Source organism: Ptiloglossa arizonensis, chromosome 6, assembly GCF_051014685.1.
Source record: "Ptiloglossa arizonensis isolate GNS036 chromosome 6, iyPtiAriz1_principal, whole genome shotgun sequence".
In the NCBI taxonomy this organism is placed as follows: domain Eukaryota; kingdom Metazoa; phylum Arthropoda; class Insecta; order Hymenoptera; family Colletidae; genus Ptiloglossa; species Ptiloglossa arizonensis.
The window spans coordinates 18,223,128-18,251,082 of NC_135053.1; the positions used below are offsets into that span (position 1 = coordinate 18,223,128).

General features: G+C 38.9%; 5 protein-coding genes across 6 annotated transcripts; 4 read left to right on the plus strand and 1 right to left on the minus strand.

Annotated features, from left to right (window-relative positions):
- The first annotated feature begins 454 nt into the window (after positions 1-454).
- Positions 455-2,859, plus strand: Arpc1 (Actin-related protein 2/3 complex, subunit 1A). The gene is made up of 6 exons (XM_076313744.1): positions 455-1,333; positions 1,401-1,661; positions 1,740-2,027; positions 2,105-2,283; positions 2,359-2,628; positions 2,722-2,859. Exons 1-6 carry the CDS (start codon positions 1,267-1,269, stop codon positions 2,758-2,760), a joined length of 1,104 nt encoding a protein of 367 aa, XP_076169859.1. The 5' UTR covers positions 455-1,266; the 3' UTR covers positions 2,761-2,859.
- Positions 2,860-3,138: 279 nt separating this feature from the next.
- On the plus strand, positions 3,139-16,632 carry LOC143148024 (uncharacterized). The gene is made up of 7 exons (XM_076313866.1): positions 3,139-4,322; positions 8,682-9,037; positions 9,765-10,058; positions 11,740-12,031; positions 13,016-13,211; positions 13,831-13,979; positions 14,989-16,632. Exons 1-7 carry the CDS (start codon positions 4,226-4,228, stop codon positions 15,135-15,137), a joined length of 1,533 nt encoding a protein of 510 aa, XP_076169981.1. The 5' UTR covers positions 3,139-4,225; the 3' UTR covers positions 15,138-16,632.
- Positions 16,603-17,853, minus strand: Polr3h (RNA polymerase III subunit H). Its single transcript, XM_076313868.1, has 5 exons — positions 17,509-17,853; positions 17,240-17,423; positions 17,020-17,160; positions 16,799-16,923; positions 16,603-16,701 (listed from the first exon to the last, which is right to left on the minus strand). Exons 1-5 carry the CDS (start codon positions 17,617-17,619, stop codon positions 16,648-16,650), a joined length of 615 nt encoding a protein of 204 aa, XP_076169983.1. The 5' UTR covers positions 17,620-17,853; the 3' UTR covers positions 16,603-16,647.
- LOC143148026 (ribosome biogenesis regulatory protein homolog) lies at positions 17,813-19,485 on the plus strand. Its single transcript, XM_076313867.1, has 5 exons — positions 17,813-18,182; positions 18,243-18,501; positions 18,573-18,874; positions 18,954-19,127; positions 19,201-19,485. The coding sequence occupies exons 1-5, from the start codon at positions 18,034-18,036 to the stop codon at positions 19,328-19,330; spliced, it is 1,014 nt and encodes a 337-aa protein (XP_076169982.1). The 5' UTR covers positions 17,813-18,033; the 3' UTR covers positions 19,331-19,485.
- Positions 19,486-22,162: 2,677 nt separating this feature from the next.
- On the plus strand, positions 22,163-27,947 carry LOC143147870 (uncharacterized). Of its 2 annotated transcripts, XM_076313553.1 has the most exons (4): positions 22,163-22,301; positions 24,500-25,050; positions 26,904-27,053; positions 27,269-27,947. In XM_076313553.1, the coding sequence occupies exons 2-4, from the start codon at positions 24,607-24,609 to the stop codon at positions 27,770-27,772; spliced, it is 1,098 nt and encodes a 365-aa protein (XP_076169668.1). In that variant the 5' UTR covers positions 22,163-22,301; positions 24,500-24,606; the 3' UTR covers positions 27,773-27,947. The 2 variants fall into 2 exon arrangements, with proteins under 2 accessions (XP_076169668.1, XP_076169669.1); XM_076313554.1 differs by lacking the exon at positions 22,163-22,301 and having other exon boundaries at positions 23,972-25,050.
- Positions 27,948-27,955: the final 8 nt, after the last annotated feature.

Sequence of the window (27,955 nt, forward strand, 5' to 3'; positions counted from 1 at the left end):
ATCCTCTAATATTTAAAGCTCTATTAAAAAATATACATGGGTTAGTAGTCAGTAGAATCATTTAATTGTTTATTACTATTATTTTTTAAGATTAATATTAATCTTTAATTTTTCATATTATAATAAATTATTTATTACATATAATGTAATTATTAAAGAATTATAACAATTTTGTAGTTAAAAATGTTATTGTATTTGATTTTCAGGACTGATAATCTAAAATATTAATGTTGAACAAAAACTCTCTCGTTACTATATCAAATTAAAATTTTTGATTATCTTTTAGAGATAATATTTAGTTTCAATTTAAAGTTGTATAGTTTAAATTCTCTACTGTATTAAAATACTAAACAAAAAAACCATTTATTATTCGTTCAACTTAAAGGTAAGTGAATGTAAACAGGTTATTACGAAATGGAAATTCCATTGGTTCACTATGTCGACACGTCAGCTAATCAGGGATGTACTATAAGTCTGATGCACGGTAAATCTAAACACAGAACCCGCGTTAAATTATTATTACAGAACCGCGGGCAGAGCTTTTATTAAAAAATTGTTGCAAAAATTAAAATCTCCAAAAGGAACGAACAATATTACTTTTTATATACATAAATAGTAACTTGTACAAGTTCTATTAATCTGAACTAGTGAAAAATAACCCTTTGTCAATACGGCTCTGTCATTGTCACGTGGTTTTGTTTACCTGCACTTCTTATGTTGAACGAACAATAGTCATTTCCTTACATCCTCAATACAATGTAGTAAAAATAACCGTTACGAGATTTTTCTTAAATGAAATATAGATTATAAAAATATTTGTTATTACCCACTTTCGTTAATTAACATATTCTTCCCGAAGAAAGTTGGCACCGAGTTATAATAGAGGACGCTGCGATAAAAAGTGGAAGCGTTTTACAATATATTACTATCTGAAACAACATAACCTTAAAGGGTGCCTTGATAACCCGCTGTCGGCGGATGAACTGTCAATTCCGGAGTATTTAGGAAGAGTGTTGTGTGTCGTATCGTTTACCAGAAATTTGGGAAATTCGTGTCGACTGACTAGAGTCCACGAATTTCCGAAAGTCTTTCTACAAATCAGTTTCTCCGGCATTTGAAATTAATAAATTACTTTTAATACGCGACCGCACCCGTCTTTGAGTAGTTACGTGCGGTGATTCATAGAGATAATTTTCAGTATTGTGCGTTTATTCGAACAATATCGTATGTAAATTCATCGAGTTCTTCGTGCAAATTAGTGACAAAATGACAGATGTTCATAACTTAGGTGTTGATGCTATCAGCTGTCATGCTTGGAATAAAGACAGAAAAGGTTTGATTCTCGTTCAATTGAATATATTACTCTCATGAATAAATAAGCAGTTTTAGTGTTTTTACAGAAGTAGCTGTCTGTCCAAATAATAATGAGATTCAAGTTCACAAGCGTACGTCAAGCGGTTGGAAATTACTGCAAAATCTACAGGAACACGATATGCATGTCATGGACATTGATTGGGCACCAAATACTAACAGAATAGTAACCTGTTCTGCAGATAAGAATGCTTATGTTTGGACGCAAGAAGAAGATGGAAAGTGGAATCTTGGTTGGGTGCTTTTAAGAATAAATCGAGCAGCAACTTGTGTTAAGTGGTCTCCATTAGGTATAGTACATTTTAAATAAATTCAATCATCTTATCAAATGATTTGTTTTAATTTAGTGTTTATTCTTCCCTTTATAGAGAATAAATTTGCAGTTGGATCTGGAGGTAGAGTAATAGCTGTATGTTATTTTGTCTCAGAGAATAATTGGTGGCAATGTAAGCATATAAAGCGTCCATTAAGGTCCACCGTAACCACAGTTGATTGGCATCCAGATAACAAAGTTTTGGTTGCTGGATCTACTGATTACAAAGTTCGTGTCTTTAGTGCTTTTATCAGTGATATAGATGCACCAGGGACAAGTCCTTGGGGTGAAAGTAATACTTTAGGAACGTTACTTGCTGAATTCCAAAATACTCCCAATGGAGGTAGAAAATGTTACTTTCATATTATAAGCTTCGATGATGTTTGTTCGTACCAAACATTTTTCTTTTTTTGTACCTAGGGGGTTGGATACATTCTGTTACATTTAGTCCTTGTGGTAATAAAATTTGTTGGGTGGCACACAATTCATCTATATGCATTGCAGATGCTACCAAAGGAAATGCAGTTGTACGATTGTATACAGAACATTTACCATTTTTAAGTTGCATTTGGATGGGGTCCAATTCCATTGTTGCTGCAGTATTTACATATATTTTCTTAATAATCACGTTCACTACCTTTCAAACTGAATATTAATTTTATTAACATTTTTAGGGTCATAGTTGTATGCCCATGCTATATTCCATAGACGACAACGGTCAGCTGTATTTTGTATCAAAGTTAGATAACACACAGAAGAAGGAGGCTGCCGGATTATCTGCAATGCGTAAATTCCAATCATTGGATCGCCAAGCGAGAACAGATACGAATGATAACGCTTTGGACAGTATACACCAAAATACAATTAATTGCGTGCGCAGAGTATCCGACAACGAATTTAGTACGAGCAGTTTAGACGGTCAGCTCGTAGTATGGGATCTCAAGGTAAATTCTAACAACGTGCATTCAATCCGTACGTTGATAATTAAAACAAAAACTTACAAATTAATTATCGTTATTCCTCCTCCTTTTATCTAGCTTCTAGAGAATTCCATCGCTGGTCTCAAGATAACATAATAAATTTTTTTTTATATCATAAAGATGGATGAAGATATTACATCAAACACAAAGATGTATAAATGTTAAAACCGAAAAAAAATATACAATTTCTCATTACTCTCCGTGGTATCAGTTTCTCCCGTGTAATGTTATCCAAATTTTTATCAAAGAAAAAAAAGAGAAGCAAAATTAAAATAGATTTCGATGCATCTACAGGAGTTAGTACGATTTGCCTTCGGTACGCAAATCCATTGTTCGTCCCGAATTAAATTTCCGGGTGTCCTACCCCCTCTCTCTTTCTCTCCTTCCCCCCTTTTTTTGCGTTACGGTGCACTGCGCGACGGACGCGACGCCTTTCAGTCCAGCGGTTTGCATAGTGTCGGGCGCCGCGACGCGTACGACGGTTCACCGATCGGCAGGCGTAAGAGGCTCGCTCGCGCTTGGAACCAACACGGTCGCGTGGGCTCGAGTGGGGGGCAGCCGGACAAGTTCAGCGCGAATATCGATTCAGTCTCGCGCAAACCACCCCCATGTGCCGTGCCCGTTGCAGCAGCTCCACCTTTCAGCTTTGTTTTCCGCTCGGTGTCATGACTGACACATAAACAGAGGCACCCGCGGGTAAAACGCTTGGGCTACCGTAGTCCACAAGAAGAGACGCGACACCGAGCCAAGGAAGAACCAACCAGTGGGGTCCCGACAAGACCACGGGAACCGATCGTCATCGCTAGAATCTTCTGTTCGTCGATGATGCTTATCGATTCGCGAATTATTTTCGAAGAGACGTTTCATTGTTCGTACACTTCACAGTGAGGTGGTCAAGTTTATTATATAAACTCCCCCCGGGTCCCGTGGTAAACAGACGTGCAGCCAACGTTTCTTCCGTTCGACGTGAAATTACTCGCGGGTGGCCGACGTGCTCGCGGGGGCACGGTTCCGTTGCATCGCGCATTATTATATCGTACACGTTCCCCGTCGCCGAGTGTGCTTGTCGTCGTTTGATCGTTCGTCGGTGCCAGCGATTAAAATAGATCTTTCCAGTAAAAACGTTCCATCATCGATTACGCGTCGTTAGAGTGCTCCCGGGAGGGCTGTCCCGTACACCCATTCCTTGTCGCGTCTCGGTAACGAACGCGCACACGATAGCGCGATAAATTTCGAAGATCGTCGATACGATTGGTAAATCAACAATCGAATGTACCTAGTCGATACAGCTCGAGCCGATCCTAATCAGCCACGTTCCGGCGCACCGGGACACCCGTGATTCCCGTCGCGGAAGTGGATCGATGCAGTAAACACGAACAAGAAGAGAAGAAAACAAAGGAAGGTGGGGAAACGATCGCGTAGAACACCGCACCGTTCTCAAATCTGTGGGTGCGTGGTCGACTCGAACATGAAGCGTTTTAATCACGGCCACACGGATCCGTGTTCGTCTTGACTACGAATCGTGGGAGAACGACGGGAGCGCGCCTCAGCTTCTTGAGAGATGTCTTCGCTATCAGCGCAAGGGGTCGTCGAGAGAGCCAGCGCCGAGTTAACCAAGCGAATCAACGGACTGGGGTTAAGAGGGTCCAAACATCATGGTTGGTGAATTTGTTCGACTTATATATTCGTTTTCCGTTAAATTAGTACCATCCCTAGTTTTGCGGGGTTAATTTTTAGAATGCACGAAAATACAATAGTTACCCCTCTTTCGAAAATAATTTCGAATCGATAACTAATTGCTCGAACTCGGACTTAACCCAACCCCGATTCGTAATTCAGACCCGACACGGCCCTAACCTAGTTTCGATTCGGATCTTCCCTGAAGCTCGACCAATGCTAGCCCAAATTCAGACTCGACCAAACCTAGTCCGTCTGACCAACCTAACCCTGACCGTGTTCGACGAACGTACGGTTCCCGCACGAATACTTCCTTGTACGGTTCGTTCTCTATCGAAATATTTCACGAAATTTCGCCCGTACGTCGTTACGTAATCGCGACGACCACGACGAATTGATTCCTGTGATATCGCAAGCTCCTATCGTTTCTCGGTTCCCAAGATTATGCAATGTTACCTTCGACCACCCCAGCAAACTCGCGGGAGTTTCGGAAATTCGCTCGTCACGTCGCTCGTTAAATGGCCCGCCGGCTGCACTTCCAGTCGCAATCCGAGCTGCAATGGAATCAATAGCATTCGTCCATTCGTACACGTGGAAACGTGGAGAAACTGGAATACCATTGGAACGTCCGAATGTTTCAATCGTCGATCTCTTTCTTTCCGATCTCCCGTTCGGTCTCGTACGGAAACAGCATTGCAGCGCGTCGTTTATCTCGATTCTAACCTAACAAACTTCGTACGCTACGTCCCGCTTCAATTTTTCTTCGAACGCTTCGGACATACGCGCGCGGTCCAATTTCGTATAATTCTCATGCCTCTTGATGTCGTTCCGTGGCTTACGATTGTCGTACGTAAATTGCTTCCCAGTTTACAATGGGACTGTATCAGCTCGCGGAACAACGTCGGTAATTTGCAGGCGGAAATATCGGTGAATCGACATTTGCCGCGACCCGTTCTGCGTACGGCGAGAAATTGCATGTCGATGTTCTCGTCGCTCAATGGAGACTCAAAAACAAAAGGCGCTCTCGATCCTGTCCACGGTGCGGTTTTACCACAAGGAGATTTATTTTAATGCGTAAAATGGGCAATCCCCGGCGGCTGGATCGCCGCCAGCTTGTAACCAGGGCTGATAAAATCGCGGAGGATTCGAGCAGCCACTCCGCGAGGATAATTAATCGTTCGTGGCGTGTCGTCGCGCTGATTATCAAAGCTTCCCCCTTGGCTGCTTCTGCGCGCACCAAAACGGCAACCTAAATGTTCTCAGGACTGCTCTATTCGATGAAAAATACATACCAGATGCATTGTCACGATTAACGCGAGTCGATACCGCATCCGTTAACCTTGTTACTCTGTCAACGGTCTGGCTCCGCTGGAAACGATCTTTATTCATTCGTGGACCGAAAATTGACGAAGAAGATTTCGTTATCCAGATTTTACGCATTTATGGCGCATGCTATATGGAGAACCATATGGTAAAGGTATGCGGGATACATATTATGCATTTATGAGAAACGAAATTTTAATACTATATTAATATATGTCATAAATGTATAAAATTCAAATGACAGTTACAACATTGTACTTCCGTTGAATGTACGTTTTTTTTTGCTTTGATGAACATTCAATATGCTTTGATTGTAAACAAAAAATGAAGTTATGGTTAGTGGAACAGTTTCCATAAACACACAAACGTTTCCAACCCTTGTTACGTTTTGATTCTGTTTGTTGGATCCTAATTATTAAGGTTTTATTTAGCTTTGATTCTGTCTTAAAATTAGATGTAATTAGTATGACTAATTCTTATTTATGGAATCTTCCAGTAAAACTTGCAAGTAAAAATTGGATCGCATCAATGGCTATCTAGTGGCGAGTTTTTTAAACATTTTTCAATTATAGCTTCGTAAAATATTTTCGAATTGAATGTTCATTATGAACAGTAACAAATAGCGAATACAAATTAAAAACCTTGATTTATTAAAAAAATCGAGTGAACAGTACAATCGAAGAGAAAATATGGTTGTTAGATATTTCTTAAGAATATATAAAGAATTCTCATCCTCTTTGACATTTCGTTCTGAGAATCTGTGTCAGTTAAACTCATTAATAAGGATTGTCTAACAGAATCTGCCTCAGACGAAAATAGTTTTTTCTTCTCAGTTTGTTTACCTTGTGCGTCCTTCTGCTATGTGTATGAATTTTCCTTGTAAACATTTATTATTGCATATGTTCTATTATTGTTTTTGTTTATTTGTTTTTACGAGCTAGCGATCGACATCATTTGATGAAAATTCTCCTTTGTAATTAATCGTACGACCAATTTCTCATTTATAGAACATTCCAGGCGTATTTACTTTCGAGAAACGGATCGCATCGATTACCATCTAGTGGCAAAATCGTTGAAACATTTTTCGACCGTTGCTTTGTAACGTATCAATACCTTTCGAATGAATGTCCGTCGTTATAAATACGGAAATATCCTGATCTATTTGAACAGCGTTTCTACTTACGAGAGAATAACAAAATTGGAAGCAAATTATGACGATTAGAGCATTTCTTGGGAACATTTAGAGGTTTCCAATCCCATTTGTGTTTCGTCCCGTGTCTATCAGTTGAACCCATTAGTAAAGCTTTGTTCGGAAGATCTTCCCTTGGACTTATACTTCATAAGTCTTGTCCAAGCTGCGCCACGCTTAACGGTCGTTCATTTTTTTTTTTTTTTTTTTTGCAACATTGCCGATACAGTCATACAGACTCTTCGGTGCAGTGTCTTTAGACGCGAGACATTTCACGGCACGTTATCCTTGCAAATTGTCGTTACTGGACACGTAGAAATAACGCGAAACGTTCCGTACGGAATTGATCGGATTTAACGGGGCCATGACGGGTGTCGATGAATCGTGAAAAAATGTTCGCGACACGATAAAGAGATTGACAGGAAATAGAGACGTACTCGGAGCCAAATAGGACGTACGGCTCGAAAATAAAACGAAAATAACCACTGCATCTTTGCCCGAGTACACGTTCGTAGAAACGCCTTTAATGTCTCGCTCGCCGATAGAGTTACGCGTTACGGTGTGTGTACTTGAAAAATCAGTCGTCTATATTTAATGGCTCGTCCGGGGCAACGCTGTTAAAATAAAAGAAACCCGGGATAACGTAAATGTCTCTGTCCTGTGTACGTTGGTTCTATCGTCACCAACGCGAGGGGGGGAAATTGTTTTAAGGAAATTGAATGAACGTTCAATTCTTGCATTCTGTAACGCCCTCGTGACGTCACTAAACTACAGGGTGGCGCAACATTCGGTGCCCGATTTTAAGAGCGAAAAATTTCCATTTTGTGCAAATTTCTCTTTCTTGAATTTATTCCGGTCGATGTCGACTCAAAACGACTCTAAACTTAAAACGTTATTCATTTTTTGAGAAACTGAAAAAAATTTGCAATGATCCTTTAATGAAGGATCCAAAATAAAATTACCCCCATCATTGTTTACGTTTATCGACTGTGAGTGATCTATCGATAACAAAGAAAGTGAAAACTTTTCTACACGGGATTATATCATCGTGAAAATGTTATCAATGGATCGACAAGGTTTTCCCAATGAAAACGAGTCCAAACACGATTTCATTCGGATTACGGTAGCTCCCGCTTATAAGTAAGGAAATCATCCCCGCTACTTTTGCCGTTTAATCAGCGCGTGCGATCCGTCAACTCGAGTGGTCGATGATCCCTGACGAGCTCTATCGTTTAACACGTGTCAAAATTCACCCACTAATGACAATAAAAATTTTTACATTTGTCATTCTATCTTCGTGAGAGCATTGTCAATGAATCGGTCAGAATCTTCCAATAAAAATGAGTCCAAACACGACCTTACTCGGATGACTTCCGCCCAAAAAGGGAGGGGGTATATTTAGCGTCAACTCAAAATGTGCGATATCTTGCTTATCGTTGCATTTACGATAAAAATTCACATAACGAATATTGTTGCAAATTGCATTTACAAACTTTTTCGTCTTATACAAATTTTCGACAAACTGGACGATAACCGAGATATCGTTTGTTTCGTAACTATATCGTACGTTTCTACATTCTGGAGAGGATTCGCGGTAAAATAAATTACGACTCGAGTTTCCTCTCGTATTTCTTTTTCGGTGCTCTTATCTCGTATCGTTCATCGTATCGCAGTTGCAAATCTTTCTCCACCCTTGTGCTTAGTTTACACGGATCACTTTTTAATCCACGATCAGCTCGTCGAAAAAGTAATCGACCGACGCTCGCCGAGCTTGGCGTCGTTATGCAATAAACCGACTAAAGAGAGAACGAAATGTGCGATGTTTTAGGTGGGGGAAAGGCCAGCGTCATAGAGCGCGTTACGAACGTGTTTTGCGGAAGCGGTGGGGTCGCCTATACGAATCTGCAGAGCGCGAACAATGCGAACGCAACCCCGGAAAAACCGAGCAGGAGCGCGTCGATGTCGATGGGTAACATGCCGCCGGCCAATAATAAGAGCCTGAGCAACAGCACACCGAGCAGAACGAGGATATCGAGGAACTGCGCGAGGAACGTGCCCCTAGCATGCGGCGGCACAGGGGGCTACGTCCCCCCCGTCACGTGGGAGCAGCTCATGCAGGACGATTACTTTCTCGGGAAATTTTTCCTCTACTTCAACGCTATCGAGAGGAGGATTTTGGCTCAGGTGCCCACGATCGTAACATTAAAGGGGGGCAGTCTGGTATTTTCAGCCGATAATTGAGGATTCTTCATAATTCGCAATGAAACAATTGAATCGGAATGAAAATAATTCCATAGTATATTCCATAGATTTTTGTTTGTTGCTCTTAATTCGAAATACGGCGAGGGAAAGAATAATGTCAAGGTACACAATTTCCAGTAAACTGAATTATTCTAGTCACCAGTGAAGTCAACGTTTCTAATTTCTCGGTCTTTTTTTTTTTCTCAAGTCTGGTTAAAATTGATCTATTCTTCACTCAATGCCCGTGGGAATAGTATCAACGGATTGGCGAGATTCTCCCGATGAAAATGAGTCCAAACACGACCCAATTCGGACTAGTTTTGATCGAATGTGATTCTCAGTTTTTTTTTTTAATAGTTGGTACGACCTATGTATAATTAAAAGTGGTCCGAATTCGGTCGTGTTTGGACTCATTTTCATCGTGAGACTCTCGGCGATAAATTGGTAACGTTCTTGTCGAGATTCGATGTAATATTTCGGAGTTTTATTATAGACGCTCCGACCATCTCACTCTCGGTGTGTCCTCGAACTGCTCGACCTCCGCTCGAGATTTAAATCGCTACTTATCCCGCTTTCGAGTGACTGGCGGTTTGTTACAAGAAAGCGGGAACGAGCACGACCGAGCAGTGACGCGAAGAAGTGAAGTAAATTTGTTAAATGGACCCATCAGGTGTGCACAAGATGGAGGGACGTACTTTACTCGCGACCTCGACTTTGGGCCGGATTGGTGCCCGTTGTGAGGTGCCGGGAGTTGCGCGCCATGCCGCTCACCTCGCGCAGCCGACTCTACGCATCCTTGATCAGAAGAGGTTTTCATTCGTTGGTCCTTCTCGGCGCCGCGGACGAGGACATCCCGGAACTTACACACGGGTTCCCTTTGGCACAGCAGAACATTCACTCGTTGTCGCTGAAATGCTGCGCGGTCACCGACAAAGGTCTCGAAGCTCTCTTGGATCATATGCAAGTGAGTTCCCTCGCTTTAACAAAAGCGTGGAATATAACAGTTAACGAAGTCTAGCGCGGTGTAAGCCTCTTGCGAAAAGTATGTCGCTTGATGCGAGCCAACGGAGGACGAGGACAGGGCCACACGAGACTCTCGTAAAATCATCGAAATACACACGGTGGGACATTTATTCAAGGGGGAACACCACTCCGACAAGTCAACAAAAATTGAATTTTTTTTTCCCTTAAAGTTTGAAGCGCGTAGAACGTTATGTCTAAGAGATATTTCGAAATTCGAACGTTTAGCGAAGTTGCAGAGATAAATAAACTTGGTTCACGTTTTTCTCAAAATTATATTTCTAGAGCTGGCCGACACGAAATATCCGGAAGTGAACATCCTATTTAGTTAAAATTTTATAGAGCTATTCTCTATAGAGTGTTCTACGATGTGACGTACGATTCTTTTAATATGTTAATTATTTAATTTTTCACGAACGTTCAAAGTCATTTTTTTGGACAAAAGTGGTGGTTTTTTCTTCGAACTTCGAACATTTCTAGAATTATTAAAATTTTCGAAAAATTGGAAGCTACATTTTAGATAATAGTCTCTGGTTTATGAATCGACAACAGTTTTTTTATTTCAAAGTTTATTTCTCCCAGTTCTTGTCAACTGTGACGACTAACAAACAATATTATACCAAAAGGGATTCTGGGAATAGTGAATATCTTCGCCATTTTGTACGATTTTTACTTTCGTAAAATTGTAAAACGAAGCTGAAAGTCATATTTATATTCTCTGAAAAAGGCTACATTTTTCATTTAGTAACTACTTAGAAAAAAATGTGCAAAATTTACCCAATTTTTTGACGACTCAAAGTGGTGTCCTTCCTTAAATCGTTTTTTTTAATCGTTCTACTTTTTTGTATTTTTAAAGATTTAATCACCTGCGTGTTTTCTTTGTTTTTTTTATTTTTTTCCTTTATTTAAATAATTTCCATTTCCATCAACGTCTTCATCTGTAAACGAAAATTTCTCAAGTATTAATATTTTGTACAAGTGCCATCAGTTTTCCCTCCAAAGACAAAAATACCTCGTAGACGCGATAAATCCATCAGACTCGAAATTTGGCTAAGTCCAAGTTCCTGACGTTCTCGACATTAGGAGCCAATTTCACCGGAAGTCCTCCTAGACCTAAGAAAGCTTTACATTCTACACATCCTTCTACACCATTCTCCACGTATACTTTCTTTTACATAATGTAACACAAAACAATGTACTGTTACTATTATTGTTATTATGATTATTATCATTATTATTATTATTATTTTATTTATTTCACTTAGTAACACCTAACAATGTTCTTGGCGCGCAAATAGTTCGATGTACGTAATGATCGAAGCAAGAAGATTGCTCCACAATACTTAAACGAGGCAGTTCTAACACGAAGTGAACGAAAGTAAGCAAATATGTAATCAAAATTTCACAACCGGGAGTTTTTCGTTGAAATTCGATGCGGTGAATAACGTAACGAGTACGTAAAGAATTTTCATACTCACGGTGAAATTAATACTTCGATTAATCGCGTTGTTATTCTTCTCTTTAACCCTCCTACGTGTTCGATGCATTTCACTCGTACGAATACGTTACTGCGTGTAAAAACGAACCGAGCAGGAAAATTTTGTCACGTGACCTTTCATTTTCAGGACTTGTTTGAGCTTGAATTAGCCGGTTGCAACGAGATAACGGAGGCTGGCCTGTGGCACTGCTTGTCACCTAGAATAGTATCGCTCTCCTTGTCGGATTGTATCAACGTGGCCGATGAAGCTGTCGGTGCTGTCGCTCAGTTGTTGCCGAGCCTGTACGAGTTCTCGTTGCAGGCGTACCACGTGACCGACGCAGCCCTCGGTTACTTCAACGCCAGACAGAGTAGCGCCCTTAGCATTCTGAGGCTCCAGTCCTGCTGGGAGCTCACCAACGAGGGTGTGCTCAATATCGGTGAGACTTGCACTCTTTGTCCCACGTGAAGAACAAAGAATTCGAAATCGAACTACGAGAGCTCTCGAATGGAAAAATTATTTTACCGTACGCTTCGAGAACAGATAAATCAAAGTAAAATAGCCGAAGATTTTGATGAGAAGATACAACGAGAAGTTATTATATTTAATACAACACAAAGAGAAGAAAATAGACAATGGTCGCGCACAAATTGTTCGATTGAAAAATGCAGATTACGTCTTGTATATGTATAATTATGAAAAAATATTCGTTGTAGCGATGATTATTATCTTTTCGTGTTTCTTTCGTCTCGATATTGGAATTTGGTACGGAGATAAAATTCGTGGACGAGAATCGAACGCCATCGAGCTCGGGACCCCGAAAGTTGCGCGCACCGGTCCGCGAAAACGGGACAATTGCGTCAGCGTGTACCGCGAGGATCCAGGTAGAAATACTGTGATGACGGTGGCGGTGATATTAAGTTAGGTGTCACACACGCGTCCGGCCGTTTGTAAATTTAGAATTAAGGAACAGCTTTATTTAACTTTCAAACAGTCGGCGATAGCGCGTACACGAGTACCTGGACGAGCGCACGGGTCCGAGGACAACGACCATTATTTACACCTAACGTCCTTGATACACTGACACCGCCGACGCACGACGAAATTCATCGAAACGTCGAAAGTTCCGCAAAGCCTGAATCCGAGCCTCCCACGCGATCTCCTTCGACTTCGATCGGAATACGAGATTGCACTCTCTCGTTACCAAAAACTGATTGCATTTATCGGTCCGAGCTGGCGAACGGTGAACATTTTTTTTTTCTTTTTTTTTTTTTTTTTATACATTTCCATCCTCTTCGAAGTTCGTAAAAATTGTTCAAAATAACGTTGAATCTTTCCAGGTTGAGAAGATTGTTTCGTTATTGATCTGTTTTTATTTATTAGACCAATGATATCGTTTTGTTCTCGGTTTGTTGCATTTCAGTACATTCCTTGCCCAATTTGACCGTGTTATCGTTGTCCGGGTGCACCAAAGTGAACAACAGCGGCGTCGAGCTGATAGCGGATAAGCTGCCAAGACTTCGTTCCTTAGATCTGAGTTGGTGCTCGAGGATTTCCGACGAAGCCCTAGAGTACATCGCCTGCGATTTGAATCACTTGGAGGAGCTCACGTTGGACAGGTGAGAGCGGATCGGGGCACGTCGGCCCGCAAACATCGCGTTAGACGAGGGGCGTGGTGGGGATGAAGGGGTAGGGGGATGGCGGAACGTTCAGTCGCGAACGGAATCCGCGCGCGTCGTTCGATCGTTTCATTCATGTTCCAAATACTGAACGCGTTAACGAGCATTCTATTTAAGATCAGTCATTACGCAATAAGTGATTCACCTATCGCGGCGCGTCGAGACACCTAAGGAGACAGACTTGCGAATACGGTTCAAGCGACCGATTGAGTCGTCACGGCGATGATATACGATTGCCTCGAACAACTTGGAATCGTTTTGAACGGTTTGGCTCGGCCACCGATCGCGTGTCACATTGTCTTCGTATATTTATACCAATTTGTCACCGATCGAGACATTAATGGGGGCTATGATCGCGGGACGATTGTCAAATATTTCAAAGGCTAAAGAATATTAAACGATCAATTTGAACGAGCCGAGAACTTTCCGAGTAAGCAATGAATTGAAAATTAAGAACGATAAAGAGATCGAATAAACGTTAAAAAAAAAAATGTGTAACCGCGGAGAACGTTGTATTCGCGTCGAGATTTTTTCCATACTTTTTCTCGTTTTTGCGTAGGTGTGCTCACATTACGGATATAGGCGTGGGCTACATCTCCACAATAGGATCATTGAGTGCATTGTTCTTAAGATGGTGCCCACAACTTAGCGACTTTGGTCTTGAGCGCTTGTGCGGCATGAAATCCTTACAAGTACTCTCCGTGGCAGGTAGGTTCTACACCAAGGCTTGGCCTATATGATTGCAGATCGAAGTTTAAAGTCCGCGGTTCTTCGCGCGACAGGAAGATTAAAGTTGGCACGATGAAAATACCGGTTAATATTTCGTAATCGTAAAGTAATCCTGCATTAGTCTTTAAAAAGAAACAAAAAAGCGGCACTCGTGATCTAAAATTACGACACTCCAGGAAATCGTAACGTTTTTCGAAACATTCAAGTAGAAAATTTTGTTTCTCTCCGTTAAATTGTATGTGTGTATTCTAACATTAAAATTATAGTCCCTTACCGTTCAGAAGCCCGCTGTCTTTGCTAAACCATTATTAATAGATTCCATAAAATAATCACTGTCGAAAGCGTCAACCTTTTCTCTGCTTGAATTCACTCGAATACACACGTCTTTCATCGTTTACAAGCCTTCCTTTCTCGTGACGTTATTTTAAGGTAATCCAAAGTGTAACGAACTTTAACGAACTTACGTGTATATTTACTTGTTTACAAAGTATAAAATAGGAAATTGTCAAAGGTACATGAATTTCCGAAATTATATGTACGTTGTGGATACGTACGCATACAATCGTTGCGGAGATTCAACATTGACTACAACAAAACGTTATGTTACGATGATCCACGACAACAATTTATGTTTGTCACATTTGAACCATAACCTACATACTTACCTACGCGTGTGACTCGTCATTATAAGCAGTGCTGTCCAAGGTAAGCTTCGAAGCTTCCGCCACTCTCTTTCCCGTTACGATATACACATAAATGCTATTCAAAATAGTGATGTCGCATTATGTGATTTATGTGCATACTCTCAGTGCAAATCTAAGATGACGCGTAAATAATTCCACCTGTGACAGCACTGTTATAAGACGACAGGTTAATTTTGAAGGAAAATAGTCAACGATTACCTTTTACGATCTGAATTACACTTGAAACCTAATTTTCCCCTGTAAGTTGTGGAACAAAGTCGAACGTAAAACATTAATTTCTGCAGGTTGCTCATTACTCTCGAGTAGCGGACTGTCCACCTTGATACAGCTTCGCCACTTACACGAACTAGAGCTAACCAACTGTCCAGGAACGTCTCAGGAACTGTTCGACTATTTACGTGAACATCTGCCGCGTTGCCTAATCATCGAATAAACGATTACCTTGCTAAAGTAGAGAACACTTCCGGAGATTTCTTTGCGTTTCAACGCTACACACGTCGGGCGAGAAACAGCAAGATAAAATTTGTATTCCTAAAAACGAAAAAAAAAGAAGAAAATGTTTCACGTAAAGCAATACTTAGAATGACAATGGTACATACGACACGACTGAAAAGATACATCATACAGATAGAGAAAGCAATTGACGTCCAGACGCAAACTAAATACTATGTTTTTTCTTGTAACGATCTATAAAAATGAAAAAAAAAAAAAGAGAAACCACTAGCCCCTAAACGTGCAAAGTAACGTGACGATACTAAATAGCGCATAGGCATTTTTAATACACCAGAGCTCCCGTACGAATCGCACTCCTTCTATTCATACTAGACTTTCAATAAGGTCGTTGCGTTTTTATTTTTTCGAACAATCGAAAAAATAAAAAAAAAAAAAAAAATAAACAGTATACGCCTCTTGGTAACGATCTTCAGAGTTTCACGCGTTGCTTGATGATAGGGAAAAAAAGAAGAGACAATTAACTCGTAGGTTCTCGCTAAAGAACGTAGAAAAGTCCGAGAGACGACACGACAGACTCAAACAGTTAGAACTGTGATAAATTTTTATTGTACATGTATGATTTTACTTTGAATACGTTTAGAATATTATTCATCCCGCTTTGAAACCGTTTAAGATCATGATTACGACGCATTAGACGCGTTGCTTAAAAAAAAAAAAGCGAGCTACCTAGAATGTGATTACTCAAAAGCGAACAGAATAAAAGAGCAAAAACATTCCGATGCGTCTTAACGGAGATTTTTTTATTTACGAGGCATACGATTTGCGTAATTTGTTCGACGATACATGTTATTCAAATAAAAAAAGGAACGAAATTGTAAAATCATTGCACATATATGTATTGTCTAGAAATGTTTTCAACTATATTTTATCTACGTATATTCTGCTGTCACGTAATTAATGTTTCCTAAATTTAAGGCTTACACCTAGCTAAGTTCTCCAATGTTTTTCATTAAATGTAACGGTATATCGCAATACAGAAGACGTATTTTATGTGTTTAATACTGTTAACAATTTCGACGGTTAATTAAAAACGAATGTGTCACATTATGCTCCATCAGCACGTAAGATATGATAAGTTTGATGGCACCGTTGCAATTGAACGACTGGTGCATACATTTTTTATGTTGAGACTTGTACTACCGAATAACTTATATGTAATATTTAGCACGACCTCGACCTTTACTGAACTGAAATTATTTTTGCGTGTTACCACATGTTTAGCACATAACATCTTTGTATATATTGTACAAATAATAATTAATAATTCTGTTACCAATGAGAACTAAATATAAATATATCCGCACAGTCAAAATTCTATCTGAAATCGGGTCGCGCGTGACGCGAGTCACGGATGTAACTTTAAAACGTGATAACATGATGGAATGTGCTGTGAAATAAAAATTTATTGATCCAAATTTATTTTTGTACTCTTAGGTATTTTCCCACCATGTAAGTAATCCAAGCCCTGGTTCATCAATAGCACCCTAGAATGCAGAATTAAAATAGTAATAATAGAATTATTTCAATCTATACAGAATGTATATCCTATAATCAATGTTTTAGCGACTAAGCTATACATACCCCTAAGGTATATGGAGATATATTTTTAGCATCTGATTGCTCAACAGACTCCCCAGATACATTTGGCCCTGAAGGTAATGCTTCTGTGAAAGTTTCACTTACTACCCTGAATCGTATAATTTCTCCTAAAGTTTTTTGACTATTACTATACTACTTCTTATTTTAAGCATTTATATTTGCACATTAAAACAAAAATTACTATCACCAACTATTTAAAATACCTGCATCCATAAATAAATCATGCTTTTCACCATCCCCTGTATCGTACTCCCAAACCCAAGCTTGCTCCATTTGATCGAACCTTGATGGATGTTGTAGTTTGTGAGGTGGAATCACAATATCCTCAAAAAATCCCAATGTTACTGTAGAAGAAATTTATATAGTCATTATATCATAAATTAAAATGTAAGTTATAATGATACAATTGTATATAAACATTACCATGAACACCATCAACGCTACAACTACGTATCTTCCCTATCAAAATTTCTTCCATAAATGGTCGAAACACAATAAATCTAAATATTACTTTTGTATGTGATGCACCATCACCAGGAAAAATATATGATTCTTCAATGTTTGTGATATCATGAAGGGCAATACAAAGCCCTACATTCAGATAAACCTTAAATATCAAATACATAATGACCACAAGTATTTTTAATGATGAAATTATATTAACAAATTTAAATCAAATTATAATATTTTACCTTATTGGCAAGTTTCCTATTAAGTTCGTCGGTAATTGCGTCATTCAATTTTCTTTTGAATTCCCATGGTGGAATTCTGACTGTATCTTTTAATTCCGCAAGAACAAACATTTTCACAATATAATCTCATAGAATGATTTAATTTTTAAATACTTAAATATTTATTATCTCGATTTATTGTGATAACGTTTATCCTTTTCCCTTTGACAAGTACATGAAATTATAATTTTTTCCTACAGTTTTATCTTCTTTTAGGCATATAAATCTCCATGCCGTATTCATCGAGAAAGATTGCAGTAGATTGTAAATGTGTCAACATAACCTTAAATGCACGTGCTTTAAGTAGCGTCTAAAACATAGAGTAGCAATAAATTTTACAAATTCCAGTATAAAGTTTGATTTATATATATTTGAAATAAAGAATGTAGTACAAGTCAGAAAGTAGAGTTTAAGATTTATAAGATAACTGGCTGATTAATTAAAAATTTCGATTCTGAAAATTATTTAAAACGGTTATTTGACAGCATGGATGTTGTAAAATCAATTTTAGAAAACGAACCTCGGGAGAAGGATTTGCGTAAGTCTACCGTAGTGAATAAAGAAGTTGAAGTTGAGACAGATGTAGGATCTCTTTTGGCATTTGATTACAATACTTTGGATTTAAAAGCACTAAGGTAACCTAAAAATATACCATACAAAAATTTTTGCTTTAATTATTACGTTATCTTTTATAGATCTGAAACAGAACATTATTTGAAAAATGTAACAAGGGACAATGTGCAAATACTGATTAATAAAATTTGGGAGCTTCCAACAGAACGTGTTGATGAAGCAATAGTGGCAAAATTACCAAAGCCTCAATTTATATTACCACGATCTCGCCAAGTTCCAAAACCAAAACCTTTAACAAAATGGCAAAAGTTTGCCAAAGAGAAGGGTATCACATCTAAAAAGAAGAATAAATCTAAACTTAAGTGGGACGATCAATTACAAGTTAGTCCTTTACTCTCATTAAATGATACTGTTTCTATGTATGCATTTATCATGATCTGACATTTTTATAGAAATGGATTCCTCTGTTTGGTTACAAACGTAATAAAGCTATGGAACAAAAAGAATGGTTAGTAGAAGTTAATGATGAGAATAAAGTCATGGAAGATTCATTTGCAAATGCAAAAGCTGCAAAACAAGAAAGACAGTCTAAGAATGAATTACAAAGGCTACATAATATTGCAAAAGCAAGAAATATTAAGATTCCACGAATAGGTCTTCCTACCAATGATCATTTCCCCAATTCACAGCAACTTTCTCAAGCTATTACTGTTGCGCGCACATCAACAGCATCTGTTGGCAAATTCCAGAACAGGTATATCTATATGTTATTGTAATACCGGTTACAATGTACATTACAAGTGTCACCCTCAATTAATATATAATGTTTCTAGGTTACCAAAAGAGAAAGATGCAAAGGGTATTGCAAAACAAGTGCCAGGTATGAAAAGAAAGGCTGAACCAATTCCAGCCAATGTGCAGGAGGAAAAGAAACGAAACAAAGATCTCGCAGATAACATTCTCAAAAGTAACACTAAAATTCTTCGCGAGGATTTCGCTGTACCAAAGTAAGTTTTCAAACTTTTTAAGAGTGTTTTATATGTAACAAGTGCAATATATCTGGAAATTTTTATTTTGCAGAGTAAAATCGGGCAAACCTCAAATGAAGAAGGGCAAAAAGGGAGTGAAAAGTAGAGGGGCAAAGAAACCAAAAGGAGGAAAAGGAAAACGAGATATGCGTCTTAAAGTAGGAGGCAGAAAACGAAGATAAAAATTGAGCATACAAATTTGTAATTCGTTCATGATACCTTATTTATTTAAGTTTTAGTAATCACGAATTATCGATATTAATGGAATTTGAATGTATAACGTTAAAATTGGTCATACTAAAAGAGACGCCTCATTGAAATAAATAATACCACAAGATTACTGTGTTTATTACTCTGACACGAATAATATCTAAAGAAGTAACTTCGTATTGCGAATCGGAAACAAAAAAAGTTAGAACAATGTTGGGGGACTCTTTTTTACAAAGGGGTGAGGTGTCATTCACGGATTGCAGTTTACTCGCTCTTCACGAATGTAATTGGGGTACCGTTAAGTAAGCGTAGATAAAATGTACGAATGATTCGCAGGGGCGGCATTACGAGTCGATAAAGCAGGTTGTCCTTTAGCTACAAAATCAGGGTAACGGGAGAAAGGTGAAAGGTCAAAAGCAGCACGGGATATCGACTCGGGGAAGTCGAGAGGGCGAGGTAACCTGGCCGCGGGTACGAGGGAGGGCAAGTGCGAAAGCGGGTTGCCCTAGAATCTGTAAGGGGTTCCACCCCGCGTGTGATTTTATACGTATCGTACGTATATATGTGTACACGTTCAATGCCATCTGAACGAAATACATACTCATTGGGACACCTCACACGATCCATGGCGGTTATACTAACAAACTTGTTTAATTTCGACAGTTAATTCTATATTACTTAATTCTCAACAACGCTTACATGTATCGCGATTTAAATTATTGAACGTTCGATACTTGATGCTATCTTTGAACGTATCTACCGATCGCGAGTAATTTTGACGTTCATGAATATTATCGAATATTATGCCGTAGAAAGTAAAATAAGGACAGAGAACGAGAACCAACGGCGCACGTTGCATGTAACATTTCGGATCGGAAGTACATTATCCTACTTACGTGTCCTATTTGACCATCAAACTGTTAAGCTTCGATATACGATACAGTTCGCAGACTGATCTGAAAAATAATCTTTAAATCGCAAACATAGGGTTACGAATGGTTGCGAGAATAATATTCGTGAAAAATTAATTTTGATAATAAAAGTGATCGTAGGTCGATAAAACTTGTAAAAATATTTGTGTGGTCGGGATAACGAAAGCATAATGCAAAAGTACATTTTGTTACGTATAAGAACAAAATTAGGTTACTTTTCCGGTTCGAAATATTTTCTACGATAAAACTGATCGACGTGGTTCGATTTTTCGAGTTACTTGAGGCTGAAAACGAACTAGAACGAGTGTCGATTGTGCGTGACTGATTGTGGCTCGAAATACTATAATATCGAACGCCACTACATGTGCATGCAGCTAGTCAGATGGATACTTGACAAAAATTTTTTTTTAAAGAAAGAATGATAATTTACATTTTAACAACAAGTAACTTGTACGGATACACTGATGGATTGTTCGTATTGTAAGTTGCCTACTCTAAGGGGTCTGGTTACAAGTAGTAGTGGTGGATAAAGGCAGACCTAGTTGCCTATAATAAGAGGAAGGTTTGGGTTCAAATCACGTGACCTTATTTATTCTTTTTCAATTTTACATTCTAAAAATGTAATCTCTAAGTACAAATATAGCAACAATACATGTATATATATTAAAAAATACTTCTTTATAAGAAATTTAAACTTAAAACTTTATACTATACAAATATCACAAACTTCTTTTTCAAATTTCATTAAAATTCCCGGCTCACTACCGATTGTTAGCCCCCAGTAACAAATTTTTGTAAAGACGGTTGAACGAAATACGTATAGTTTGAGTAAAAAATAAGTATATACCTCGTGAATACAAAATTCACAGTCCTGTAACATATTTAATTAAACAAGCAAAAGTAACCTAATTCAGTAAGATGTCTTAGCGTTCTAAACAAACGCCCAAATCCGCTAATAAAAACCGCTAATAAATTGAAAATTATCTTGTAAAGTTATGCAATACAGGAAAAATCGTTACAATAAATACGAACATTATCAAACCGAAATCATGTAACGACAACAGTGATTGTAATCGTAAATATATGGCAACAAGTAGCGTACAGAATTATTTAATATATCGATATTGAAGTCAGCCAAGAAATTTAACCACGATAAAAGTACCATTAATCGCAAAAGAACAGTAAAGAAAGGTTACCACGAATTCGGTCCAATTACCTAGAAACGTATCTAATAAAAAGCAAAGCCCCGTGAGTGCGGACATAATTTGACGAGCATCGATTGCACGGGGTTTGCATAAGCGTGAAAAAGTATAATCGACGATTGATTCGTGGAACAATGTCAAAGAAACAGACTCAATTTAGCAATATGGTTTTATTTAACGATTAAATGTTTGCAAGGAGAAGGAATTACCGATTAAAACCTCTATATATCGCGAACAGCAAACGAACGCAACGGCGATTCTGTCCTGTATCGTGATCTATCACGTTCGCAAGGTGTATACTCACTTTTGACACACACTGTACGTAATCGAGCGACGTAGCGCGCGTGCGAGGGCTACAGGAGGGGGCTGCCGAGCTGGAGGGCAGAGGTAACCGCGCGCGGTCGGTCGCGGTGCTCAGTCGGTGGTTGCTCGGGAGAAACGGGCGCGTCTACGAAGTGCGGGATAACGATGGAGGCTGCGTTAATCGCACCGAGCGAGTGATACGCGCCGTGTGTCACACGGGGACCGTGTCCTGGATTCGTGGCCCGCGTATCCCCTTCGCGCCCCCCCTCTCCCTCCCCCACAGACCAGTGCGTGTGTCCTCCGTGCAACTGTGTGCGTGCGTGTCCATCCACGGTGGCTGTTTGGTGTTTCTCGTGACAGGAGAGAGAAAAAAAAGGAAACAAAGAACAGTGGCGACATAGGGAAAAAAAGGCACAACGAACGGGAAAATGTCGTCTACGTAGTCGAAGCGAGAGGATCGGAGAGAGGCAGGTCGAACACGGTGCAGTGGTTACCCCGAGTCGTTGGTACGCGCAGCCTTTTGGTGTTGCTGGCTGACTTGATGCCTGCTTTGCTATTGCTGTTGCTGCCGCCGCCGTCGAACCGCCGCCGACGTTGCTGCAGCAGTTGCTAGCGATTTGAAATGAAAAAAAAAAAAAGATCGAAAGATATGTGTTGCTGAAAGGGGGGGGGGGGGGGGAGAGAAAGAAAGCCTTCATTGTTTCGTCGTCGTCCTCGTCGTCGTTGGCCGTCGTTATTTGTACAAACCGCTCTGTCAATTGCGCGTTCTCCCAGCGTGAAAAAAAAAAGAGGGAAAATAATAAATGTGACGTGCCCGCCGGCCACCAGCCAGCCTTTTATTTTTTTACGCGCTTCATTCGCTCTTTCTTTTTAGGAGATACCCAGTAGGTAGACGATCTGTCATCGAGTCGTGTTCATCGCGGATCTTGACGGTCCTTCAACCCATTTTTGTTTCTGGGACTTCACGTTATTTAGCTTTCTGTATTCTTTTTTTACCCGCTTCGTGCACGCACGTATCATTGCATGAGCGTATATATACATATATATGTATGTATGTATGTATGTAGTCAGGCGGAAGAGACATAGTGAAGTCCTCGGGGCATGCTCGAGCGTTACGTTAAATTTGATATCCTTGTAGGTCGAACACGCGAAAAGTGTTGTTTTCCATGTAGCATTACGCTTATTATTACTCGATTACTTGAAATTTATCAAACACTGTTGATTACCGAATTCTGTCGTCTAAGATTGTACCTCTTGCGACCCTCATCGTTGTACACTCACATACATTTTTCACGGTATATTTAATTGATGAGTTCACTATATTCTCTTCCATTGACTATACATTTGATTGTTGCCCCCGATACATGGATGTACACGGTGACCATCTCTGTACGCTTATTTCTTTATATGAAATCATTAGTTTCTTTAAATTTTTTTCGCATCGAGTCGAAACTCTAAAAATATAAACAACGTATGATTTTGTAGCGCCGTAATTAATACTATTATACTTCGCATGGAACATCGTGGCGTGGTTTTCATACATGATTTGTTTACGTTCCCCGTCTATGAATCTTTTCTGCAAACACTGATCACTTACAACAAAAATAATAGACAAGAATTAGGGAAGAGAATAAAGGATAGAGCGATGCGTGGGGTGGGGAAAGATTAGGTGACAGAGATAGATAGCGGAAGAGAACTGAAAACGAACGTGATAAAGTGCGGGAAGGAGAAGGGATGAAATGAAGAAAGAATATGACGGGGTGGGATAGGAAGGGATAACTGGAACATGTCGCAGCAAAAAACGAAGAGGGAGAAGAGGGTTTTTCGATTTGTTACATTTGTGTCGGAACCACTTGACCCATTGACGGGTCAAGGGGCAGACTAGAAAGGTGTCAATGCAGAGGTCTCTCCGTAATGTACAATTAGAACAATTTTTGAAGTAAAAAATAAAAAATCATGTAGACAATCATTTATGAAGAATATTTTAATCGCTAAAATGTGCCCCGTTGACGTAACATATGTAAATTCGAATATTTATTAACGATAAATTGTCAAATAATAATTTTTGATAAATATTTATAACATATTCTTTTTAAATAAACACTGTATATTCGGTTGTATTTAAGAACAATTTACGTTAAAAATATTGAAGATAACAATCTTAATTTTTTTTTAAATCATGGAAGCAAAAAAAGACACGATGAAAGTTTTCTTCGAATTATATTAGCTTTGTAAACGATCCCATGTTTGCTTTGTACCTATGTATAAATCATTAATGTATATACAACGCTCATAGATGCTTACCTTCAATAAGTAGAAACAAATATAATGATAGATGTTAATATCTTACGTTTTCCTAACTTGTACATCTCATGAATAGAGAAAAATATAACATATTAAGTATTTTAGAGTCATTGTAAACATTGTGCTGAAATAATATTTCCATTTTTTAAAACTTATAATAAACAATAAGTTAAAAAAAACTGAGACAAAGTAAGCAATAGATTTTTGAGTTATATTTAAAAATAATAGTAAACATAGTATCCTTGTACGCATTGCTGCTACTTGTTTTTAGTAGCCGTATGTAAATATCGCTGTAAATAAAAAGCTTTTCACGTGCTTTTCGCTAGAATATTTAGCTCGTAGAATAGAATGACGGCCGCCAATAGCGGGCGGATTTCCGTCACATTTCTTGCCTTTCCAGAGGAAAAAAAGACAGGAAGACGATGCAAAGGGAGCTAAGCTCGTAACAGAAAGAACGCCTGGCCCGAAGGCGTTAAACCGGGAAGAGTATAATCGGGGTGCGGAGCGATGTACGCAGCTGCGGGTGGCGCCAGTATAGCGAACAGGAGGAAGCAGAAACGATTGCAGCTGAACAAGCGCGCCGCCGAGAGTACGATTCCATCACGGCTGAAGACGATTCCAGCTTCTCAGCACCACTTCCATCAACACCAACACCAACACCACCACCATCACCCGAGCAAATTTGCGCGTCCGCACGTTGTTCCACCATCTTCCACACCACAGCCACAACCACCGTCATCTACATTCCATCCGAGCATCGATCGACGGCGTCATGTTGAGAAGTGTCAGCAAGTCGCACCTGTCTCTCCAATCCAATTCCCAATATCGCCACCACCGCTTTCCCTCGAATCACCCAGTTCGGTTACTTGCGCCACTAAATCCAATAATTTCCCTTTCCCGCCACCATCGATCCTCGATCTCCGAGTTTCGCCATCTTCTTCGGAGCTACAGGTGGGTAGATTGTTCAGCAGTAACTTAATTGCTCTAGGGTCATTTCACTATCTCTATTTTATAGCTCTGTTTCTCTTCTTTCTCTATCACGTTAGTTGCTCTTGCTAGGTTACCCTATCATGTTCTTCTCGCAGTCCTTGTACAAGTTTTTTGATAATCCTCGTTGCACTCTGCACCTTCTCTTGCTGGCACACCTTTACTTATATTAGGAACACACCATCGATCGGCTGTCTGGTGGCGTATCTAAACCCGCGGTAACACATCCTCGAACGGCCCCAGGTTCGTCAGCTGGTTATCCATAAATTGTAATTTTTAGTTATTATTATGCCTCTACTGGTTCCTACCAGCGGATACAAGCATCGACTAATGCAGGAGGCAGACAGTGCAATGTTAGGAGTAAGTTGTAGTGCCTGGTACCAAGCTGGACCAGGAGATATTTAAGGAGGAACTTGTGTGGTCTCTGATTTTTTGTTGAGGCAGAGGAGGGAAACAGAAATATTCAATTGTACCGTGCATAAAAAAAAAAGTGGAAAGGAGAAAGAGGAGGTGGAGAAGGACGGTCGGGATCTTAACGATCAATAAAACAGGCAAATGAATGAGCGGAATGCAGGCTGCTTTATTAATTAGAAGGGAGAAGCAACGGTTACGGGGGGGTAAGGTGGTGAACTTTAGAGAATTACCCTCCAACTTGGCAACCAGACTTATTCCGCCGCTTCCACGATATCCCCCACGATCTTATGTTTATGGGGTAAGTATCAAATCATTCCAATGTCCTGTTTCGTCGACGATAAGCTATTGGCATCAGTGGGTAACTGTTATTCTTTCCCCTTTTTGAGAAAATAACATAATGTAGTGTATATTTGGTATTTATCTACTTTACTTTGTCATATTACAAAATATATCAATGTTTTTTATATCACTGTGCACTAAATTTGGTTTATATTCTAAAATTAAATCGCTAAGAAAATTTATATATATTCGAATGTATAAAAATATTTTATTCACAAAAATATTTCAAATTTGTTATGTCTTTATATTACATTTAAATCTTCTAATAAAGGTTAATATACATTATTACTAAATTAGAAATTTTTTTTTGAAATATAGCGAATGATTTTTCATTTTAAAAGCACACTTTAATTTTATTCACTTCAATTTCATTCAGAGAAACTTTCTTCAAATAAAAATTATGCAATTAAATTTAAGATCTTAATTTAAGGTACGTAATAATAAACTTGAGGTTGAGTTATATTATGATACAATAGATTATAACTCTTACATGCACTACATAGTACTTCATGCTCAAAGGTTAATAACTGTTACTAATTATATTTAACCAATTCTTTATTGTCGATCAGATTGCAATGATTACAGTGTACTTATGTAAACAAATTCTACAATACATGTACGTATAAACGTTTATACATGTTTCAATTGGTTACATGTATACAAGTTTTTCTGTGTTCTATTTAGTACATGCATGCATGTTTTTTATATTATCATTAATGTGCTGAGTAACGAGGACAGAAAACATTAATTATGCGTGTATAATAACATAGTAAAAAAATTATAGAAAATGTTTAAAATGATAGAGAAAGATGTAAATTACATAATCATAATATAATTCTGTTTTATGTTTCATTACTTATTTATATTTTATACAACAGTTCAAATATTTATAATCAAATGGAAAAGGAACATTGAAAAGAACTTAATGTTTGTAGATTGTTCAAAATTTTATTAGTTAAAATATACTGTTAAAATCTTTTATAGTGTTAAAACATTGAATGATCATAATTATAGTTATCATAAGTACTTTGTAACAGTAATACCTCAGTGTAGAATAATTTCAGTGTGGTGGAGGACCTGGCAAAGCAGCATGGCAAGGATGCAGCAGACCTTCTCCCCTTCCTTTGTCTCCTATGTCACCTCATGGTTGCCGCGGGGATGGCTACAAGACAAAGCAATGCGAAGCTCATCGACGATGGATGAAAAGGAACAGGGTAAACAGGCGTTTACTAATCACAATAATATAAATTTTTTTTACAAGCACAAAAACCAAAGTGAAAGAGTATTGAAAATGAATTGCACAAAACTATTGATCTGCTAACATATGTTAAATGTATGTACTAAAACTGTTATTATTTTGACTATACTGAAATTTCCTTCACTTCAAACAAGTATAGAATATCGGATGCAATACAATCATTGTTTTTAGATAAGAGACGCGAGCTATTGTTATGGAAGCAGTGGAGAAGATGACGAAGAAGATGGAAGCAGTAATGCAAACCGTCGTAGAGGAGAAGTTAGTGCGGCAGTGAATACCGTACTTTATGCGGGGCTGGGAACTACAGCGCTCGGATTAGTTATCTCGTTTGTCGGCACTGGAGAGAAAGGATTCCTCAGTCCGGAATTGAGGCTGGTGGGTCCTTCGCTACTGTGCGCCGGTTTACTGTGTTGCCTATTTCGGGTGCTGCTCTGCCTCTGTTTATGTCGTTGCGGTCAATGCCGCTGGCGTATTTGCCATGTTGTTTCTGACAAGAAGGAGAAAGTGAGGAAAACAGAAGCGCGTCCAACTGGAGCATTGCCTACCGCCTCACTTTTGTCACCAGCGCAACAACAACAGCAACAACAGCAATCGGCCACGTCGTCAAGTGGCCCAGCATCATCGTCAACAAAAGCACACGAGCTCTTGCTCTCTCCTGCCCAATTACCAGAGTGAAAACACCATTACGAACGTTTTCTACGAAAATCAACACGCCGATTAACTGCCGGTTCTTGTCCAATATAGAATATCTAATCTCCATTCGACCTGAACCGTTTTCGCAACAACCATCACAGCCTAATTCTAGTTCAATGCGAATTTTAGTGCTTAAAAATAATAGAAAAATAAACAATCGGCTAC

What these genes read in the sequence shown, in the direction of transcription:
- Arpc1 (XM_076313744.1), top strand. Translation starts at nt 1,267, where the DNA reads ATGACAGATGTTCATAACTTAGGTGTTGATGCTATCAGCTGTCATGCT. An exon ending in TTGGAATAAAGACAGAAAAG is followed by an intron (nt 1,334 to 1,400) that starts GTTTGATTCTCG and finishes GTGTTTTTACAG; the next exon opens with AAGTAGCTGTCTGTCCAAAT. An exon ending in TGTTAAGTGGTCTCCATTAG is followed by an intron (nt 1,662 to 1,739) that starts GTATAGTACATT and finishes TTCCCTTTATAG; the next exon opens with AGAATAAATTTGCAGTTGGA.
- LOC143148024 (XM_076313866.1), top strand. Translation starts at nt 4,226, where the DNA reads ATGTCTTCGCTATCAGCGCAAGGGGTCGTCGAGAGAGCCAGCGCCGAG. An exon ending in CTCTCTTGGATCATATGCAA is followed by an intron (nt 10,059 to 11,739) that starts GTGAGTTCCCTC and finishes TTTCATTTTCAG; the next exon opens with GACTTGTTTGAGCTTGAATT. An exon ending in GAGGAGCTCACGTTGGACAG is followed by an intron (nt 13,212 to 13,830) that starts GTGAGAGCGGAT and finishes GTTTTTGCGTAG; the next exon opens with GTGTGCTCACATTACGGATA.
- Polr3h (XM_076313868.1), bottom strand. Translation starts at nt 17,619, where the DNA reads ATGTTTGTTCTTGCGGAATTAAAAGATACAGTCAGAATTCCACCATGG. An exon ending in ATAGGAAACTTGCCAATAAG is followed by an intron (nt 17,424 to 17,508) that starts GTAAAATATTAT and finishes TTGATATTTAAG; the next exon opens with GTTTATCTGAATGTAGGGCT. An exon ending in TATCTCCATATACCTTAGGG is followed by an intron (nt 16,702 to 16,798) that starts GTATGTATAGCT and finishes TCTGCATTCTAG; the next exon opens with GGTGCTATTGATGAACCAGG.
- LOC143148026 (XM_076313867.1), top strand. Translation starts at nt 18,034, where the DNA reads ATGGATGTTGTAAAATCAATTTTAGAAAACGAACCTCGGGAGAAGGAT. An exon ending in TTGGATTTAAAAGCACTAAG is followed by an intron (nt 18,183 to 18,242) that starts GTAACCTAAAAA and finishes TATCTTTTATAG; the next exon opens with ATCTGAAACAGAACATTATT. An exon ending in GTTGGCAAATTCCAGAACAG is followed by an intron (nt 18,875 to 18,953) that starts GTATATCTATAT and finishes TAATGTTTCTAG; the next exon opens with GTTACCAAAAGAGAAAGATG.
- LOC143147870 (XM_076313553.1), top strand. Translation starts at nt 24,607, where the DNA reads ATGTACGCAGCTGCGGGTGGCGCCAGTATAGCGAACAGGAGGAAGCAG. An exon ending in CATCTTCTTCGGAGCTACAG is followed by an intron (nt 25,051 to 26,903) that starts GTGGGTAGATTG and finishes GAATAATTTCAG; the next exon opens with TGTGGTGGAGGACCTGGCAA. An exon ending in GATGGATGAAAAGGAACAGG is followed by an intron (nt 27,054 to 27,268) that starts GTAAACAGGCGT and finishes CATTGTTTTTAG; the next exon opens with ATAAGAGACGCGAGCTATTG.